At 39.2% G+C, this 20,456-nt stretch overlaps 1 protein-coding gene across 2 annotated transcripts in view; it reads right to left on the reverse strand.

The window, feature by feature from the left end:
* Window positions 1-13,599, reverse strand: part of si:ch211-159i8.4 (matrix-remodeling-associated protein 5) — a 39,561-nt gene extending 25,962 nt beyond the window's left edge. For both annotated transcript variants that reach the window (XM_062045405.1, XM_062045404.1), the window contains exons 1-3: window positions 13,305-13,599; window positions 9,462-9,585; window positions 9,056-9,192 (exon numbers count right to left, since the gene is read on the reverse strand). In XM_062045405.1, coding sequence (XP_061901389.1) covers window positions 9,056-9,192; window positions 9,462-9,548 — 224 coding nt within the window. In that variant the 5' untranslated portion in view covers window positions 9,549-9,585; window positions 13,305-13,599. The remainder of the gene's footprint in view (window positions 1-9,055; window positions 9,193-9,461; window positions 9,586-13,304) is intronic.
* Between the last annotated feature and the right edge of the window lie 6,857 nt (window positions 13,600-20,456).

The raw sequence follows: 20,456 nt of genomic DNA on the forward strand, positions 1-20,456 counted from the left end.
TCAATTTTCTCACCACCTTGTTTGTGTCATGTAAAGTCTGCACAGTAGCATGTTTTATGTTAGCTGCAAGGACACATGTATCAAACATAATATCCGGTCTACTTTGTCTGGCAACCCACAGAAGTTGACCTATTTTTGATCTCAGGTCATCAATTTCACTTTCAGTCAAAAGAGCATCCCGTCTCATGGCTCTGGAGATGTCTATGTGAATTGGCTGGAGATTCTGTATGTAATTGTCTTGATGCATACATGTTACTCCATTTGCAGTGACATACTCCATGCCTACATAGCGAAAGCTGTCATGTTCTTCTCTGCCCATTTGAAAGGCAGATTGCAGGTGAGGGATTACAGTTGTTGTGAAAATCTGTGAACCACCCCAGATGAAATCATCAACATGACAAGCAAGCACCCCAGACACATTACAATCTTTATCCAACCAATAAAATATAGCAGGGTCAATTTGTGACATCTTTCCTCCAGTTTGCAACATTGTTTCTTTAACCCTATTGTACCAGTACAGTGATGCATCATTTAGTCCATAAACACATTTGTTTAGCTTCCATAGAGTTCCCTCACTCTTGGCTTCAGGTGGTGGACGAACATAGATGTCTCGGGATAACTCATTTCCTTGAAGGAATGCTGACTTAATGTCCATAGAGTGGGGTGTCCATCGGTTTTGACATATCACAGACATGAGTAGTCTAAGAGACTCTGAGGCACATGTTGGCGAGTCTTTTGGGAGATTTTTTGTGTTTAGCTCTTCAAATCCTCTCGCCACTAGCCTTGCTTTTGGTACTATGCCGTCTGGTGTGTCTTTGAGTGTACACACCCATCTTGTGGAAATGCATTTTTGTCCCATGTTTTTTACTTCATCAAACACACCGTGTTTCTCCCAGTTACTGATTTCAGTAAGTTTAGCTGATTCAAATGACACATCCTTTGTAACAAGTACATCCTCGTGATCAGATGGCTGTTCCACCCTGTCCAATGACTGAATCTGCAGTGTGTCAACCTGTGAAAGGTCAGCTGACCTTGTTGTGCCAGTGAGGTTAACTGGCTCAGTGTACTCCAGATTGTACCAGTTCTTGTGTTTTCCAGTTGCCTTTCCCGCTCGACCTAGCACTTTTGCTGTGTGTGAAATTCCAGTGTCGCTTTCCACATACTTAATGAATTGTCCTGCCTTTAGATTCATACTACGGTCTGTTCTTATGATAGAAGGTTGTCTGTCAGATGGATCATTATCTTGCTCATTGCTGTCTCTGTCATTATTAGAGCTCCCTGCCGCATTCTCTGTGTTAGGCACACTGTCTCCATCACTAGATACAGTATTGGGTAGATCTTCAACATGTTCAATGCCACATTCTGCTGCATTAAGTTCTGTCTGGCTTTCTTGGCTGTCACGAGACGTGTCAGTGTAGTGATCTGTGGCCTTGCGCAGTCTACAGCGATGCACCCGGACATAGGAGCCTCCATGTCTAACAAATATTACCACCCCGTCTCGTCCAATTACCACCCCAGGGCCTTTCCATTCATTGCAGTCCATTCTTTTGTAGTACACTTTATCTCCAGTTTCGTAGTATTCATCTGTGCTGCGAAGCTGTGTGCGCAGAGCTCTCCTGATTCTCTCAGAGCACTCTGCCTCAGTAAACGCTGTCCTTGCTTCATGTAATGCTGAAATGTGCTGTCCTACCCATTTACTCATGGTAGTGCCCTCCAGGGCAGGTGGTTTATCAACCAGCACAGAAGGTAGGTTCGGGTTTTGTCCAAACACCAGCTGGTATGGACTAAATCCATGCACATTGTGCATTGTATTCTTTGCAATCAAGGCCCAATCTAGGGCTGTTTTCCAATCACAAACACTGCTTTTCTTCACTTTTAACATGATCTCTGTAAGGGTCTGGTTATGTCTTTCCATCAATCCATTACTCCATGGACTGTAGGCAGCAGTGGTTTTCACTTCAATATTAAAGTTCTCAGCCATGTCCCTCATTTGCTCGTTATTGAATTCACCTCCATTGTCACAAAAAATCTTAGATGGGGCTCCATGAACACTCAGCCAGGAATGAATAAAGTGCCTCACAATTTCACTGGATTTTTTTGTTGCAACAATGCTACCAGCACTGAACCTGGTGAAGTGATCAATCATGTGGAGGTACCACACATTTGGTTCTAGCTCGTGTAGATCTAATGCCACAGTTTCATTGTATGTTGAAGCCATTGGTAGACCAACTGATGGCTTTGGTTTGGGCTTGTTGTACTTGAGACATGTTTCACAGCTACTTACGATGTCATTCAGAATAGTAACACTCTCATCATCATTACTTCCAGCACTAATTAGTAATTTTTTGAGTTTATCAACAGAGGCATGTCCAAACTGCTTGTGAAGTTTCACCAATATTTTGAGTTTTTCATCTTTACTCATGCCATCTCTTATGGCCAGAACTTCATCAGTTTGGGGTTCATTCTCATGGGTGGCTGTGCAATCTCTGTCCACTATGTTTACACAGTAGTGTCCTGAGGATGTAATCTCAAGAGGCACTGGTTTCTGAAACATTGTGGCTTTATCATTCTCAATGTCAAGCACTGCTTTTGCCCTCTTAAGTGACGTTTTACTTAGTAGTAAAGGAATGTTCACTGAGACCACCTCAGTCTCTATGTGGCACCTGGTTTGTCCTATTTTTGCTGGGACTTTTCCTTTTTTTATGGAATGAACAACTTGTCCATCACCAAACTTAAAAGCTCTTCTACTCTGTGTATTTTCAATTTTTTTCTTGTCACTCTCCTTCAGTGTATGAATGTAATTCTCCAGCCATTTTTCACCACAGACTGTTCTGGTGCATGCAGTGTCAATTACAGCTGAACCTAAGGCTTCTACCATGAATATTTCAGCATCAGAAACTGACTCTTTAGAAAACAATGTAACATTGCACTCTTCAATTGTTTCTGTCTCTGCATTTTCCTCTGTCATTTTTACATGTTCAGCCTTATTTGGGCAGTCCTTAGCCCAGTGAAATGTACTCTGGCAAATAGCGCACTTAGATCTTCTGCCAAACCTATCCAGTGGGTTTGAGCCAGTCAATGGCGCCCTCTTTTGGTCGGGTTGGGAACGAAATTTCCTTCCGTCTCTTTTCATAAAAAGCAACATCTTCGCGCATGTGCATTCCCCCGCTGCATGTGGGCGGCTGCACATTGTCTCCAAAAATCCTTTTTGAAGCGGACTTCATGCTTGCAAATATAAGTGTTGAACAAGCTGTAAGCGCAAGCTGTTTATCTTTAACATCGAGACTGGCTGTATCCAAAACAGCGTCGGGAAGAACCATGTCAAATTTGCGCATTTTGTTGTACCTCTGCTCGAACTGAACGATGTAATCCACCATGGAAACTTCGTTTTCTCTCCGAATCTTGTCAAAGTCCGTGTATGCTTCATAAGCTCTGTCCTTTTCTTCTTTTAAGAATACATTATCCAATGCCTTTACAAGGGTCTTCATCCCGTCATCTTTGTTCAAATCATCCGCAGGTATTTCCAAAGCTGTATAGCTCTCCCCCTCAGTGAGAGAGCAACAGCTAATGCTTGTTTCTCCTTATCCAGATCGGTAACACGTATCCACATTTCAACCTCATTTTTCCAGCTCTCATATGACTTCTTTTCTTCAAACGCAGGAGGGACTCTGTAGTTAGCGTTGTTAGACATCCTCTGCTACCATTGATAACTCAATGACGACAACCTTTTTCTTTTTATACGTATACTTTACTGAGGGAACACAATAACAAACCGGCCACTGCCGTTCAAATAACAGACTAAACACCGGAGCCCGCGCATAGAGCAATGCATGCTGGGAATTACCGTAAATACACTAAAAGGGTGTACCATAATAATGCGCAATGCAAAAACAGAACATTTACACTAAGTCTTTCGGAAATTTTAAAGAACAAATCTAAACAATGGCAGTATGTTTGATGTGTTCCAAGCCACCATCCAAGATGCCCATCCATCCATCCATTTTCTACCGCTTGTCCCTTTTTTGGGGTCGCGGGGGGTGCTGGAGCCTATCTCAGCTGCATTCGGGCGGAAGGCGAGGTACACCCTGGACAAGTATTGTGTATTGTGAAAATGTGTTTAGTAATGAAAGTGACATACAAATAAACCCAAAGTTCACCAGTAAAGGACATCAGTCAAAAAAATAGTCTTAAGCAAGTTTGAGTGTATTCTCAGCATCATTTTATACATACTGTACTGTACTTGGACCCGCCTATTTGAGATTAAGAATTAGCGAAATCCGGTTGCGTAATAGCACTGGTGCCGATGTAAACAGTGTCTCAATTTGGTGCTAAATCAGTTCAGCCACCTGCATGAAGTGTTTGGAGTTGATAATGTGCAAGTGACATCCTGTAATGTAAAGTTTCGACAGAGGCACAGACAGTCTGACGCTCTTTTTAAACTTTTTTACCAACCTTAACGCGCCAACGTCAGCCCTCATAACGCTGTTAATGTCGCAGAGCTCGCCAATAGCCACAAGAACAACACAGTACTTCCTCATCATGCACTAATGACAGTTACACCATGCAAAGTACATTCATAATACACCGTAATTATGAGCGTCAAATATTACAACATAGGCAAATTGTTTTTCGCACAGTCTATGTTTTCTGTATTGCTGCAATAATTATGAAAATGTGGTGGGGATTGTATTTCTTATGTTTGAATGTATTACTTAGTTGTCATTTAATTTATACAATCAAAGTACCGTAATTTCCGGGATACTTTTTGCCCGTGCTTTGGCCCTAACCCTGACCCTCTCTAACCTTTTAAACAATGTTGCGGGAAATTTATGGATTTTTACAGGTTAACAAGCTTCACATGCCGCCAATAAATTTAGCCTTGTAACATCAGACCAATGAAATTGCCGAATTGGTCAACGTGGACCAATGAAATTGTCCACATTAAATCAAATCATTTTGTTGACCTCTGACCGAAGAAATGATAAACTAAATAAATGCACTCACACAACCAATCAGCAATTTAGCCCTTATGGACTCACCCTCGTCATGGAAAATGAACGAAATGCACATGGCGCAGTCTTGGAGTCGAAGACAATGAACTTGGCCATCAAAAAGAAAAAAAAAACCCACGGCATGGAACGGAAATCAAACAAATTTAACAGGTTCCGAATGTAGGAGGAGAAGGACAAAGACAGTGCTCTTTAGTAGGCTACTGTATGTCGTGTTACAGGCACTGTCTTTTGTTAAATTTGTGACTGAAGACAAGCGCCGCTGTGAATATTTCATGTTTCCATGTGTGCACCTGCAGCTTAAAGACCCACATATGTACAAAGCTACATTCCTCCAATAATTAGTTGGAGGCAGCTTACAGTCAAGTGAGTTCTGCAGCCCGGAAATTATGGTATTTCAATTACCGGCACTAGTCTGTTCAACTTGATTGTTACTAAGATCCATGAAAATAAAAAGGCATAGTTTTTTTATGGGTCGGGGGTTTCCAATATTTGCATGTTTTCCGTTTTTTAAGTACGGTTCGGGCACCGTTTTAGCACCGGTACCATTTAATCTGTGAAAAATGCCGATATTTTTGGTGGATATTTTTTTGTATCATGACTAGGGATGGGAATTGAAAACCGCTTCTTGTTCAGAACCGGTTCCTTGGAATTGCTTGCCATTTTGTCTGGCGGTTCTTTTAGCGGTTCTTCCAGGTGGGAATGAGGTCATCACGCAACAAGCGTAGTGACGTCAGATCGCAAAATGGCTGCGCCCGGTTGTAACAAACACTAACATTTTACTAGAAAAGACTGCAATAGCGCTACTTGAAATAATTATAATGCTTTTTATCAAAAAGAGGACATACAAGCAATATGCTGAAACATTTGAACACACAGCATGCAACAATTATATATGAAAGTCGCATTTTTTGAATCGCTCCTATCTTACCCCAGCAGCAGTAACTCTAGGTATTAACTCACTGCCTATCATGTTAGCGCTATTATTTGTATAACTGAAATGAATGCCTTCTCATTCAGATGAGCATGATAAGGGACAGATTCGGATTGGCACCGGGGCAGGTAGCCCCGGTTCAAGTCTGCCGCCAGACAAATGTCACCGAGCAGCGACTAAGTTTGAGGTCAAAAGCTTGCATCTATTTGCTACAGTGACACTTCTAAATTTCGGTAGGTGAATGTTTAATTGTAGTCAGGGAAAAGTTGCACATTTTCCTGCTACCAGATTTTCTCTCAGTCATTATATTAAACAGGTAAAAGTCAATCCCAGTGTATTTACAAAACAGAAACAGAAAAAAACTACCAATGTCTTATGCATGCAGTTGTAAATTTTTTTGTTTTCCATGTTACTAAATGTTACATTGTTGTGTATTTTCCACATGATTTATGTTGTTAAGTTCTACAGAATAATATTTATTTATTAAAAAAAAAGTGTTCTTCTATCTTAAGTATGTGACCTCACTGTAGGCTTTGTAAAGGTCATGTTACCTCTAAACTAAACTAAATTGAGGAAAATCCACCTTTTTTGTTTTTTTCAAATAAAAATCGATGAGAGAACGGTTAGGGAGCCGAATCATTAAGCAAAATCGAATGTAGAATCGGAACCAGAAAAATATTATCAATTCCTATCACTAATCATGCCATGTTTTTCAATGACATTATTTTTTTCTACACTATTATGGTTTTTGTGTGTTTCACAGTTTTTCATTTTCAACATTCCATTTTTCAGATTCACTTCTCTTTTTTACTGTTTTAACTTATTGGCAGTGATTTTACGTGGAGGGGAAGAGGCCCTGATTAGTTACATCAGAATTTTTCTAATTTTGCCATGATGAGCGTGTTCACAAAAGGGGGACTTAGCAGCAAATGATCAATCACAAACATGGATTTAGTGCTTACGTCGCTCATAAGAACGCTCTTATTCAGTTGACCATTTTAGTTTTATTCTTTCAACTTGAGTGTGCTGCGGCACACTAGTGTGTAGAGCGAGATAGTGATGTGTGCCATGGGAATTTTGCCCATTTTCATCTAACTAAAACAATGCTAAGTTCATCAATCAATCAATCAATGTTTATTTATATAGCCCTAAATCACAAGTGTCTCAAAGGGCTGCACAAGCCACAACGGCATCCTCGGTACAGAGCCCACATAAGGGCAAGGAAAACTCACCCCAGTGGGACGTCGATGTGAATGACTATGAGAAACCTTGGAGAGGACCGCATATGTGGGTAACCCCGCCCCCTCTAGGGGAGACCGAAAGCAATGGATGTCGAGTGGGTCTGACATAATATTGTGAAAGTCCAGTCCATAGTGGATCCAACACATCAGCGAAAGTCCAGTCCACAGTGGATCCAACACAACAGTGAGAGTCCAGTCCATAGTGGGGCCAGCAGGAAACCATCCCGAGTGGAGACGGGTCAGCAAATTAAGTTAAGTTACAGCAAATAATACATTTTTTGACTGCTTTGAGCCTTTAAGTGCTGCTAAATAATCTTCCACGAGAAGGTAGCAGGTAGCTAAGGGCTTTGTTAGTAATTACTCTAAGCCCCGCCCACAGGCCACTCCCCTCCAAATGAAATCTCTGCCAGTGATTCTGAAAAAACGGAAAGTTGAAAATGAAAACGAACAGCATTTATTTATTGGTGGATTTCCATAATGAAGGTAAACATAAAGCTAAACAAAAAGGCCTCAAATGTACGTGAAACCCATGGAACATGCCTGGTCCGAACTTACAGTATTCTAAATGCTGTTGTTTGAACTATTGGTAAGTGGGTGGTCTGGTGTTTTGAAAAGACTCTTCTGTCATCTCCCTGAAGGTCTGGTCTTCATCCAAATGTCTGCTGTGATGATGCTTTCTCTTTATTCCTGTCTGATCGCACTTTGCCCAATGTAAATATTGATGCATCTCAAATGAATATTGCTGTACGCAATAATATTGAAACCTTCTTTATACTTAGAGCCATATTATACTTCATGGGATTGATTATTATGTTGGATGGGCCAGATGTGTGCTGTTTGGAAGGAAAAGTATGGCATGGTATAGTTTATTAGTTTCAGACATGTTTGTATGAATAAACATCTTGTGTTTTTTCTTGCTTGCTCTCAACGAATGCGGACACTTCCCTTTCCTCTCCCTTCCCCCGCTTTTGCTTCTTCGTCTCGTCTCAACTTTTTTTGGAGCCTGTCCCCGCACTGTTCTCCAAATCTAAAAGATGGAATTGATAAACTGGTCTCTGAACACAATTGACAAGATTTTCTCAACAAGAAGCCCAGGTTCGGGTGAACCTGTCTGTCCTGACAGATAATTTGCTGCTGGATACATGGTGGACGTATGGGAGAAGTGGAGGGTCATAAGGCTTATTTTAGAAACTGCTTTTAACACAAAAGGCTCGGGCAAACAATCCAACAACTTTTTTTCTTCACGTATGTAAGTGTTGGCAGGGGTCTGCCTCTGTAAATAACATTTCATCAGTAAATGCTTTATCCCACCAAAGCACAAGAACCAAATAAGCAGAAAATGCAGTGCACCTTAATTGTGACGATGGACTTTCCTCTCAATGGACCCCTTGTGCAAACTGTTTTTCTTCTACAGTATGTACAGTGGTGCAACTTTTGCTGGCCCCTGTCAAATTGATGAATCCAAATACACAGGCAGGAGCTAACTATGAGACCACGCTGTTTTTCCAACCTAAACAGTGGCTGGGTTTGTTTCCCTACTTGTGAGAGAGTGGTGCTGAAAGCTCCAACCAATATGATATACAAAGACCCACATGGAGGTGATTAGGACCCCCTGCCCCTCAGTTTGGTACTAAACTGTCAGCTCCTGGCTTTCAAGCAGAAGTTGTCATATTATATGCACTGTGAATTATGTGTTGACTATCTTCTTGATTAAATCACTTATGTAAGAAAAAAAAAAGTGCCTGCAGGTTTATTAAGCATAAACAAATGACAAGCAATGGTATGCTTTCTAATCATACATGTTGGGACAAGATGACATTTTGTTTTTAATTTTAGATTTAAAGTGACACGCCTTAAAAAACATAGCTTACCCTAGGTTGAGCCTCTCTGTGTCTTTGGGAAAGTTGTTTGGCATTGCAGTGAGATGTCTGAATGTACAGTGGACATCTTTAACACCTGGACAGCTACAGCTCCGTGGACAGGGAGGTACAGCATGGGCGGGGGAGATCTGCAAGAAGGGAGGGATCACAGACCATGTTGGTGATTACATGGGAAGGGAAGTTAACTAATACCACAGAACAGAATAAGATCATCAAAATCAGAACAATTCTGCATTTATTTATTAACACTCTGGGAGGTTGTAGCCCCTACTGCATATACATAGATATACAGGAAATGAATGATTGTTGATCAAAATTATAAATCATGTCAATGATTAGCAGTGTGTGAGTGCTTGAAACTAACCAATTAGCCAGTTCATGTATAGATCATATTTACCGTTAGCCATAGCACTGATGTGACGATAAGGGGAAAGCACACTGGAGCCAACCTGCAGAAGACCATGGTGCACCAGCACAACGCCATATCTCAATCACTGAGGCTGCTCACGCCATTAATGCATCTGCAGGAAGCGATGAATTGTTAAATATTAGCACGCAACAGCCAACTCAAATAATAACAGGAACACGAATACACATTAACACAACTACTACTGCTACGGGAAATCATAAAGAAATGAATTAAATTTAGAGGCTTACCTTTAGCAACAACCATTTACACCATGCCCTGCAATGTTTGCTGGGAAAACCGGATGCACCCACAGCGACACTACACTATTTTGATGATGTATTGTATCAAACATACAGTATGTAGCCCACACATAAGTGATTCGGGGCAAATGGCAGGTTTACTTGTAGTCAGAATAAGGACAGATTGACCTTTGTGTTTCTGCCTCCGTAGTGGAATCAAAGGGCAGGGTTAACTGTTGAGCACAAGCTACGAGTTTCTGGAATGTTCTTTAAACTCGAACAGTTCTGCTCTGAGTCCAAGAGCCTGACTTTCTCGTAGCCACAGTATTATAGTGCATGAGAATGTAAATATTTCTATGGTAACGTAGTAATGAGGCTGACAGTTTGTGTGTCTCATGATCTACGGGCTTCCTTGACTTAAAAGAGCAATAAAGATATCTTTATAACTGCTCTCTAGAATCCAGTGGTCTGGAATGGTCTTCCTGGGTCAAAGATACTGTCGGACTCGGTCTTCCTCGCTAATGGTTTTACCATTTACCTTGGAGACACAGAGAGAGGACGGAAGTAACAGATGACAGTAAAAACGGAGACCATAGCAGGAAAGATGTTGCCAGAGAATGGAAAAGTTACAAAATATGATTAGATAAGAAGAAGATCTCCTGGAAGTGAGTAGAAAAAATAAGTGAAAACAAGCAAGAATTTTGATAGTTTGGTAAAGTTTCAAAAGCTATGGCTGTAGGATCCAGAAGCCCTAAAGCCAAACCAAGTTTCATGAGACTTAAGGCCAGATTCATGAGTTATTTGAATGTAACAGTGAAGATCCCATTCAACATGTTGGATCTAATCAGATCATGTTGCAATTCTTATGCAGCATCATGATATTGCATGCAGAAAATGCTTAAGCCTTGGTAGAGATCTGTACTTATCTTAAGTATATAGTATACTATATATATATATATATATATATATATATATATATATATATATATATATATATATATATATATATATATATATATATATATATATATACTGCTGTGTTGTCTTTAAATAAATACATCAATCTTTTAAGCAACATGTTTGTTAGGTTCTTTTATCCCAAATTTCCTTCCAAAAAATTACTCCGACCTTTGACCCTAGCTACCCCAAGTGTTAATAGATTTAATGTCATTCACTGAGTTGTAGCTAGTAGGGATTTACTCAGATAAGAAGAAAAATATGAATATATACTTAGCTACTTGTTACACATTTTTATGTGGCGTTCATGCTTGGATTAGCGTAGTGGTGTAAGGATGGTAAACATGATGGTGATTCTAAAGCCTAGATTCTGCTGCTGCATTGAGGCGCCGGCGTAATTACATTGGCTCGCTGCTTCTAAGTTTAAAGGATATTTGTTGAAAATTGTGACCTTTGGCAGAAAATACATAGACAAATGGCATAAGGAGATTAGCACCAACAACATTAACACAAAACACATTTTAATCATAGTTTTACTTCGACTTAGACTTAGACTTAGAGAAACTTTATTGATCCACAAGGGGAATTGTTCCACACAGTAGCTCAGTTACAAAGGATGGAAAGGGTAAGGATGGAAAGGCATAACGTAGACTAAAAATGTACCATAGTAGCAATATAAAGTTTAACATATATGTAATATTTACATATTATATGCAGAAAACAGTGTGAAATACATGTAAATGACGAATGGAATGGATAAAGGAACACTTGACATCAGTTGACATCACGTGACTTCTTGGCAAAGACAGTGCTGAGAAGAGAGGAGGAGGGCAGAACTACATAGAGAGCACCCTTTGTACTTTGTTACAAGTTATTTATTTTAATAATGCTTCTCTATTAAAGTGCTTTGCAGTCTAAAGAATACAGACTGTGACCGATGTATGGGATTCTTCGTTTGAGCACAAGACTCTGCGGATTAATGTGCGGGCAAAGCAGGACGAGCACAATAACCCAAAATGTACATTAAAACCAGGGCAAACCTTTGGCGAAAAATTTCTTCAAAAACTTAATTCTACAAAAATTGGGGCGTACACATGAATATCAATAAAAGATCTTACTAAATGACTGGCAAAAAAACCCGTCTAATCTAGTCAGGAATAGTTATTGAGTATATGTTTTCTCCTCACCTCACACATTTTCTCCTCACACATTAAATCACCCAATTTGTCTTTGCTCTTTGGGTGTTGCAAGAGATCAAGATTAGGATGCCGCTTAAAGAATTAGGGTGAGGCTGGCGTGCTGTCGTTTCAAGCATGACGATGCTAGTTTATGTTACAGCTCATGTTGAAGTTATCTTGTGAGTACTGCAACCCATTCTTTCTTTCTTCATTTTGTTTTTGAGCATTCAACCGCCCCATATTGATTCTAATAAACAAACTGTGTGTACTGTATATAAAAGCACACATTTTTAAATGGACCCAGCACTGGCAGCATAGTACTTGCACTTAATAAGGAGTTCACTTCATATGATGGACAATGGTCCAGGTGGGAGGATGTCCTGGCTGAGGTCTGTGCCTCAGGGGGGATCCATGCACCTTCATGTCATAAACATTACGCTGACTCTCAGCCAACTCACTGCTTCTGTCTCTTTCAAGATATCACATGTTGAGGGAAACGCAGTACTGCAGTGAATTTTCCACATTTGTTTCCATTCCCTCCTGGGCACTCGCGTCCTCTGCAGTGGACATTTGTGTTCTGCATTAACCCCCCGAAATGTGCAATTCTGACGAAATTAATAGTGAAAAAACCAAATGTCCACTGCAGAGGACGCTGGTTTTCAGGGGGATATAGTACCATGCATTTACAAATCCTTTAGTTGCAGTGATTTATCCATCTAAATCAGTGGTTCTCAAACTATTTTACCACTTCAGAAAAAAAACTTTGCTCTCCAAGTACCACCACAACGACCAACATTAAAATACAGTAGCGTACTAGGCCAAAGTATTCATTAAAAACAAGTCAAGGTTTTCATTTAACAAGCATATTAAATTTTTTGGGCCACTGCAACATTAGACACAGTTTGAACAGTAACACTGTGTTTGATTATAGGAAAAACAAAACACTACATTAATCAAGTGATTCTTAGACGTACCACAAGACAGAGCCCGCATACCACTAGTGGTACACGTACCACAGTTTGAGAATCCCTGATCTAGATAGATCTTTATTATCAATGTATAACATGCAGCCAAAATCTATTTTTTGGAAATTAAAACGGGCACACAATAAATACATGTGTGGAATATACTGCATTTGTAGAAAATAATGGTATGGTATGGTATGGTATGGTATGGTATGGTAAGCAATCACCTTTTCTTTAGCATTCATACAAGCAAGCTGACCTGGCAAATGTCTAAGTAGTGACGACACAGAGACAAACTGTACTTGTTAATATCTGTTAATACATGTCATGATGGGTATAAAGAAAAACATGTCAGTGGAGTTCCATTGCCAAGCCTTTTGACATGCATTAAATCACAAGCTGTCAAATAATGGAAATACTGTACTGTTTAAGTCATCATGTGAGATAATTAATCAACATCTAAAAGAGTGCAACACATTTTCACACACTCACCTGGAAATCGCTGCCGAGGCAAACTAAACCAAACTGTATAAAATAGACTCCCGAAACAAATCCTGTAGCTATGACTGCAGCCTGCAAAGTTTAACAAGACAACATGAGCGTGAAAAGTATCCAGTTGGTTTTAGTCCGGCTGCTGACTTGTAAAAATCTGAGAAAACAACAGAGAACACAAGAAGGGATGGAGCTCTGTGAATTTGTGAGTGTGTGTTTGGATTAGTTTGACCCTCTGTTAGTCCTTAAGGCATCTGGATTTCAGATTAACTTCTTTTCTCCTTTGTGGTCCCGCTTGGTGTGTTCAGACAGGAATGCTGCACCACTTCTCCATCCCCTCCTACACCTACGCTCTTTTCCTTCACCTCCCCAAAACTCCCAGCCAGCTGGAAACATTATCACATCTTTTTGGTTTGTGTCTCCTTTCACATTCCCAGAAAAATTCTCTCTTATAAATATGTTCCGTTGCTTCCTGTTTTGCTCTTTTCACCGTCCGAAGTGACTTAAAAGCTGTTTATAGGAATGATGCTTTTGTGATATTTACGCACCAGCTAGAATAAATCTGGTTTGATAAGTGAAAGACTTTAACTGGCGGAACCACTAAGACACAAATCCTAAAGATAAGCATGAAAAAGACTCAGGTGCTGCCAAGGATGCTGTAGCAGCAGACTAGTGATTTCAGTTAATGCTTTGCTGAACAACTCATACTAAATACTTCAGTCCTTCATGGATTATATTTATCACCCGTCAATTTCATGTCCTTTACAAATGCAGTGGTTGTATTTGTTCCAAAGATAAGAAATGTAAGATTACATAAGAAAATGTGTTTGTTCATGACTCGGCTAGAGTGTCCGCCCTGAGATCGGTAGGTGAGATCAGTAGGTTGTGAGTTCAAAACCCGGCTGAGTCATACCAAAGACTTTAAAGATGGGACCCATTACCTCCCTGCTTGGCACTCAGCATAAAGGGTTGGAATTGGGGGTTAAATCACCAAAAATTATTCCCGGGCGCGGCTCACTGCTCTCCGCACCTCCCAGGGGGTGAGGGTGATGATGGAGAGGATAATCTCACCACATCTAGTGTGTGTGACAATCATTGGTAGTATACCTTTAACTTTAACCTAAAGAGGAACTGCACTTGTTTTTTGGAATTTTGCATATCGTTCACAACTAGGGATGTCCGATAATGGCTTTTTGCCGATATCCGATATTCCGATATCGTCCAACTGTTTAATTACCGATACTGATATCAACCGATGCCGATATCAACCGATACCGATATATACAATCATGGAATTAACACATTATTATGCCTAATTTGGACCACCAGGTATGGTGAAGATAAGGTCCTTTTAAAAAAAAAAAAAAAAAATAAGATAAATAAATTAAAAACATTTTCTTGAATAAAAAAGAAAGTAAAACAATATAAAAACAGTTACATAGAAACTAGTAATTAATGAAAATGAGTAAAATTAACTGTTAAAGGTTAGTTAGTACTATTAGTGGACCAGCAGCACCCACAATCATGTGTGCTTACGGACTGTATCCCTTGCAGACTGTATTGATATATATTGATATATAATGTAGGAACCAGAATATTAATAACAGAAAGAAACAACCCTTTTGTGTGAATGAGTGTAAATAGGGGAGGGAGGTTTTTTTGGGTTGGTGCACTAATTGTAAGTGTATCTTGTGTTTTTTATGTTGATTTAATAAAAAAAAAAAAAAAAAAAACAATACTGATAACAAAAAAAACGATGCCGATAATTTCCGATATTACATTTTAAAGCATGTATCGGCCGATAATATCAGACATCTCTATTCACAACCATAATGAAAGACATGACAACGGATGGACTTTTTTAAATTTTTTTATGCATTCTAAATATTAAATAAACAATGAGCTTCAAGAGGTAGTCACCTGAAATGGTTTTCACTTCAAAGGTGTGCTTGAAGTTCATTGAGAGAATGCCAAGTGTGTGCAAAAAAGTAATCAGAGGAAAGGGTGGCTATTTTGAAGAATTGAAGAACATTTTTTTTCAGTTATTTCACCTTTTTTTGTTAAGTACATAACTCCACATTTGTTCACTCATAGTTTTGTTGCCTTCAGTGACAATCTACAATGTAAATAGTCATGAAAATAAAGAAAACGCATTGAATGAGGAGAAGGTGTGTCCAAACTTTTGGCCTGTACTGTACATCGGGTACACCTGCAAACTCGAATGAATACAATAGGTACTGTATTCCAATTATTCATACTACTACTTATAGACAAAAGCTTCCAGTAGGGATGTAGGGGCCACAATCACCCGGAGAAATACTTTTGTCTTTACAGTGTAGCTTGCAATAGTGTTGCTCATACAGTATAATAAGATCAGATTTACAGGATCCAGGGTTCTATCGGTACCTTCGGTGGTTCTTTGTCTTCCCTTAGAGACATACTGTAAAGGCTGGGTTTCTTCCATACAGTAGCAACGAAAACTGGCATTCAAACAGCTAAATGTGAGCCCAAATCATACCGTTTGATCTTGTCGGTTACATTTGGAAACACTTAAGCTGCTGAGCTGTTCATTTGCTGCCGGAGTCACACTCCAAACAAATCTGAATGGGCCTTTTGTACACAGCTCTTTGACTTTTGGAGGAAAATACAACCACTGCCATCAACACATATTTAAAGCTTGTAAAATATTATTAGTAAGCCTCTGGATTTACTTTTGGAGCACTTTGTGTACTTTGTTTTGAGCAAATGGAGTAAGAACAGCACAGTTGTGTTAATAAATGCTTGTTTCTTACGATTCCGAACTACATGTTTTTGTTGTTGGTTGGAGATCATCATTAACTTTAGGACATGTGTTTAATCACAAATAAGTTTAGATACGAACTGGTTGGGGTCTATTTATATGACTGCAAAAATCCGTAACTATAAAGGTAGTCTTTATAGTGTGACGTTTCTTTGTTATTTCATCAAGGATTGATTTTAAAAAAATGGTACTTGCTCGGCAGAATAATGCATAAGCGAAATAAAGCGCCGCTTGTCGTTACAGTGAGAAAATGTTCTTTTGACTTAGTTTGTTTCCTCTGAAAATATCTCCCAAGCTTGAGGCAGACTTTTCTCATGTCAATGAAAAAAGTGCAAGTGAAGTGAAATTGGATGTTGTAAGATGCTAAAAAAGGGAGATTATGTGCAGTTCTGCGGAGGACATAGAATTTCAAAAGGCGGGCAACAGGTACTGGTCAGTGACTGAAGACGAGCAGAATGCCTGCTTTAAAGGGGTCGTATTATGATTCCTTTCTACATTTCAAACACTTCCTTGCGGTCTACATAACATGTAAATATGATTCTTTGGTTAAAATTTTGTATGGATTATGTTTTACAAACCATCTTCAAACCGCTTTCTGCCATTTTATGGTTGTTCTTACCTACGCTCTATGACCCAACAGCCATGTCGTAGTTTTTAGCACTTCCATATGGAGTCTACTGACCGATGTGAGTTACAACTATACGCTACTTTTTACTAGCAATGGCAACAGCAAAGGATTATCACTATAATCAGTCAGGAGCGGAAGAATGTAAGTTTTTTGGGGTCAAAAAATATATAAAGTCTACTTAAATAGACACAGCACTTTTAGGAAACACACATTTGGGCGGTGGTTCACATACTTACACAAGCTAATTAGATGATAAGACGGACGTACATTCCTGCAATGACATGCTTTATTAGATGTGTGCCAACTTTACTGCATGGTTTCTTAAATAGGTCTTTCAATCTCAAACAGAAGACAACTGTACATCACTCATCCCTTTCTGTCTGTGCTCATCTTGTGTCCACACACACGCACGCACACACACTTGCATTTCAGTCATCACTTTGTCATAAGGATGACACGAGACATGGCCGAGTCCCAATCTTGTACAGGGCGTGGAATTCTTCTACCACCTTTTGCCAAGCAACTTGCATACAAAATACAAATACAGTACAATGAATTGAAATATCCCGAAGATTGTACAGTTTGGAAAATTACTAAAATAAATATCAAAAGTCACACAAAAACTTAAACCAAACTATATCATGAAATGCATGACCTCGGTGGGCATCTAAAGCTGGGATGGTGAAGTCACAGCGTATTCTACTGAGATCGAGCGTCCTTTGCAGTGAACAAGTGGGGCTATTCTAAGTGAGAGGAGTTACCATTACCCACACCTTGCAGGGCTGTTGTAACTACAAGTTAGTCCTTAGTGGGCCTTTTTTAAAGCTATATTATTGTTTGAAGTGAGTTCTGGTGTGCACAACAGGAAACTGTTATTGCAAAGTAAACAGCAGCATTGTTTCCATTGAATCCAGCAATGGTCAGTTTATTTATCCAAAAAACCTGCAGTTATTATTAAAAAGTGAAAAACCAGGAAAACATTTTCTTTTTTGTTCTCTTCTGGCTACACACTAAAGTACTTTGTCTGCCCTTTCAAAATGATTAATGGAGAAATGTATACTGTGGTGTACTTCATGCTCGCCACAGTAACTCATTATTTAATAGCCCAACTCAACTGTCATTTAAAAAAAAGTAAAAGTGGACCATAGAACCAGAAATGTATATGTGATATAGTATTAACTTAGTAACAAGATAATACATAACTACAAAAGCATTGGGAGTGTCCAGACCTACGCCAAAACCTATTTCCAATAGCTAAGAATACTTTAAAAAAAATAAATAATCCTGTATCCAAACAGTGATCCTGATCACCCCCAAACTCAGATCGTTATTTCCTTGTCCCATTTCCGACATTTATTTAATGTGTCATCAGCTATGTTGGTTTGATTGATTGATTGATTGAAACTTTTATTAGTAGATTGCACAGTGAAGTACATATTCCGTACAATTGACCACTAAATGGTAACACCCGAATAAGTTTTTCAACTTGTTTGAGTCGGGGTCCACTTAAATCGATTCATGATACAGATATATACTATCAAATATATACTAACATCATTATACAGTCAACACACAAGATAATCATCAGAGTATATACATTGAATTATTTACATTGGTAACTCATAAATGGACAGACAGACAAACCCCTGTGAATACATACCGTATTTTCAGGACTATAGGGTGCACCGGATTATAAGGCACACTGCTGATGAATATTCTATTTTGATCTTTTTTCATTTATAAGGCGCACCTGATTATAGGGCGCATTAAAGGAGTCATATTTTTTAATTTTTTTATGAATGTAAAACACTTCCTTGTGGTCTACATAACATGTAATGGTGGTTCATTGGTCAACATGTTGCATAGATTATGTTTTACAGGTCATCTTCAAGCCGCTTTCTGACAGTTGCTTCCGGATGCGCCATTTTATGGGCGGTCTTATTTACGTGGCTCACCTTCGGCAGCGTCTTCTCCCCGTCAAGGCCGGGAGTGGAAGAAGTGTCAAAAGATGGAGCTAACTGGTTTAATGACATTCAGACTTTACTTAAATCAATAAGGGAGCAGCATCTTCTCATCCATGGCTCACTAGTGCAACAACAAGGCCGGAAATGTGTCCCGTGAAAAACCGTGCAACCGGAACTCTCTAATAACTAAAGTTCCTTGGGTGAATAATGTAAACTCACTATACCGGTATGTTTTAGCGCTTTCATGGTGAGTTTACTGACGGATATAAGTAAGAACTTTACACTACTTTATATTAGAAATGGCAACAGCAGAGAATGAATGTCACATAACAAGAAGATAGAGAAAAAGAATAAGCTTATCGACTACGGCGTCGGAACGGACTACAAAGGCGGACGCGCAACATTTTTCAGGATTTATGCAGATCCCAAATACAGATCAGCAGTTACCAGAAGGTAAGAAAAGTTGCTTTTGCAGAATATTGCGAAACAAAACGCCAGATAATATGTCTTACCTTATACACACACCATAATAATACTCGTACATTGAAGCACATCAAGCGGTGCGGCTTCATGGCTTACCAAAGTCGTACTAAAACATGTTGATGGATTTTTGAGCGCCGTGTGTAATGTTCTATATTTTCAATATATATATTGTTATATTGTTTACTTGAGTCATATTGCCATCATAGTGCAACCTAAACTTATCTCTTATGTTTGACTGCCATCTACTGGTCACACTTATCATTACACCATGTACCAAATGAAATAGCTTCGAGGTGGGTAAGCTCAACCAAACGTATTCCTTACATTAGGCGCACCGGGTTATAAGGCGGACTGTCGAGTTTTGAGGGAAAAATTTTTTTTAGGTGCGCCTTATAGTCCGGAAAATACGGTAACCATTTGGCAGAGGAAAATGATAGAGGGATAAATTAAATTGTCATGTCCAAGTGTGTTTGTTTGCTTCCAAATAGCTGCAAGAGTGTTCACTCGTTGCATCGAGCTCAGCACTTTACATTTGTTGTATAGCAGAATGAAATAAACGGAATTAACCTTTTGTCATTCATCCACTCTCTTTGTTTCTGTGAGTGGAGGAGAGGATGCTGTCATACACAATAATAATAATAATCAAAATGATATTAATAATAATAACAGTGATAATGCATTTTATTTGTAGCGTATTTTTAACAGTCAAGCTCACTAAACCCTACAAACAATTCAAACCCTAAAGAAACAATGGTAGTAAACTATTAAAACCCACATACAAAATTACTTCAAATTTGGTGCAGGTGTATCAGTCCTGACTGCTCAGTACAATCAGGCTCAAGGAACAACAATTAATTGTGAAGTGAATTATATTCATATAAGCTACATTTAAACCAGTCTGTGTGGGTAAAGTGTCTTACCCAAGGACAGAACGGCAGTGACCTTGATGGCAGAGGCTGAAATCGAACCTGGAACCCTCAGGTTGCTGGCATGGCTGTCTACCGTCTAAGCCATGGCACCCCAAGTCGACAATAATAATACAAAAAAAAGCATGACAAGTACTCTATTAAGTTAGCTGTGTTCTCTCTTTATGTGAAGAGGATCACCTCCCAGAAACACACAGTAATCCCTCTCTGCATTTGTGCCACACAGCATCATGTGACAGATGAGCGCACAGTTTACTGTTTTAGGGTTAAGATACAGTGTAGGGTTGACCCGATACCAATATTTTGGTACTAGTACCAAAATGTATTTCGATACGTTTTGATACTTTTCTC

The sequence above is a fragment of the Entelurus aequoreus genome, linkage group LG04 (genome assembly GCF_033978785.1).
Source record: "Entelurus aequoreus isolate RoL-2023_Sb linkage group LG04, RoL_Eaeq_v1.1, whole genome shotgun sequence".
Taxonomy (NCBI): Eukaryota; Metazoa; Chordata; class Actinopteri; order Syngnathiformes; family Syngnathidae; genus Entelurus; species Entelurus aequoreus.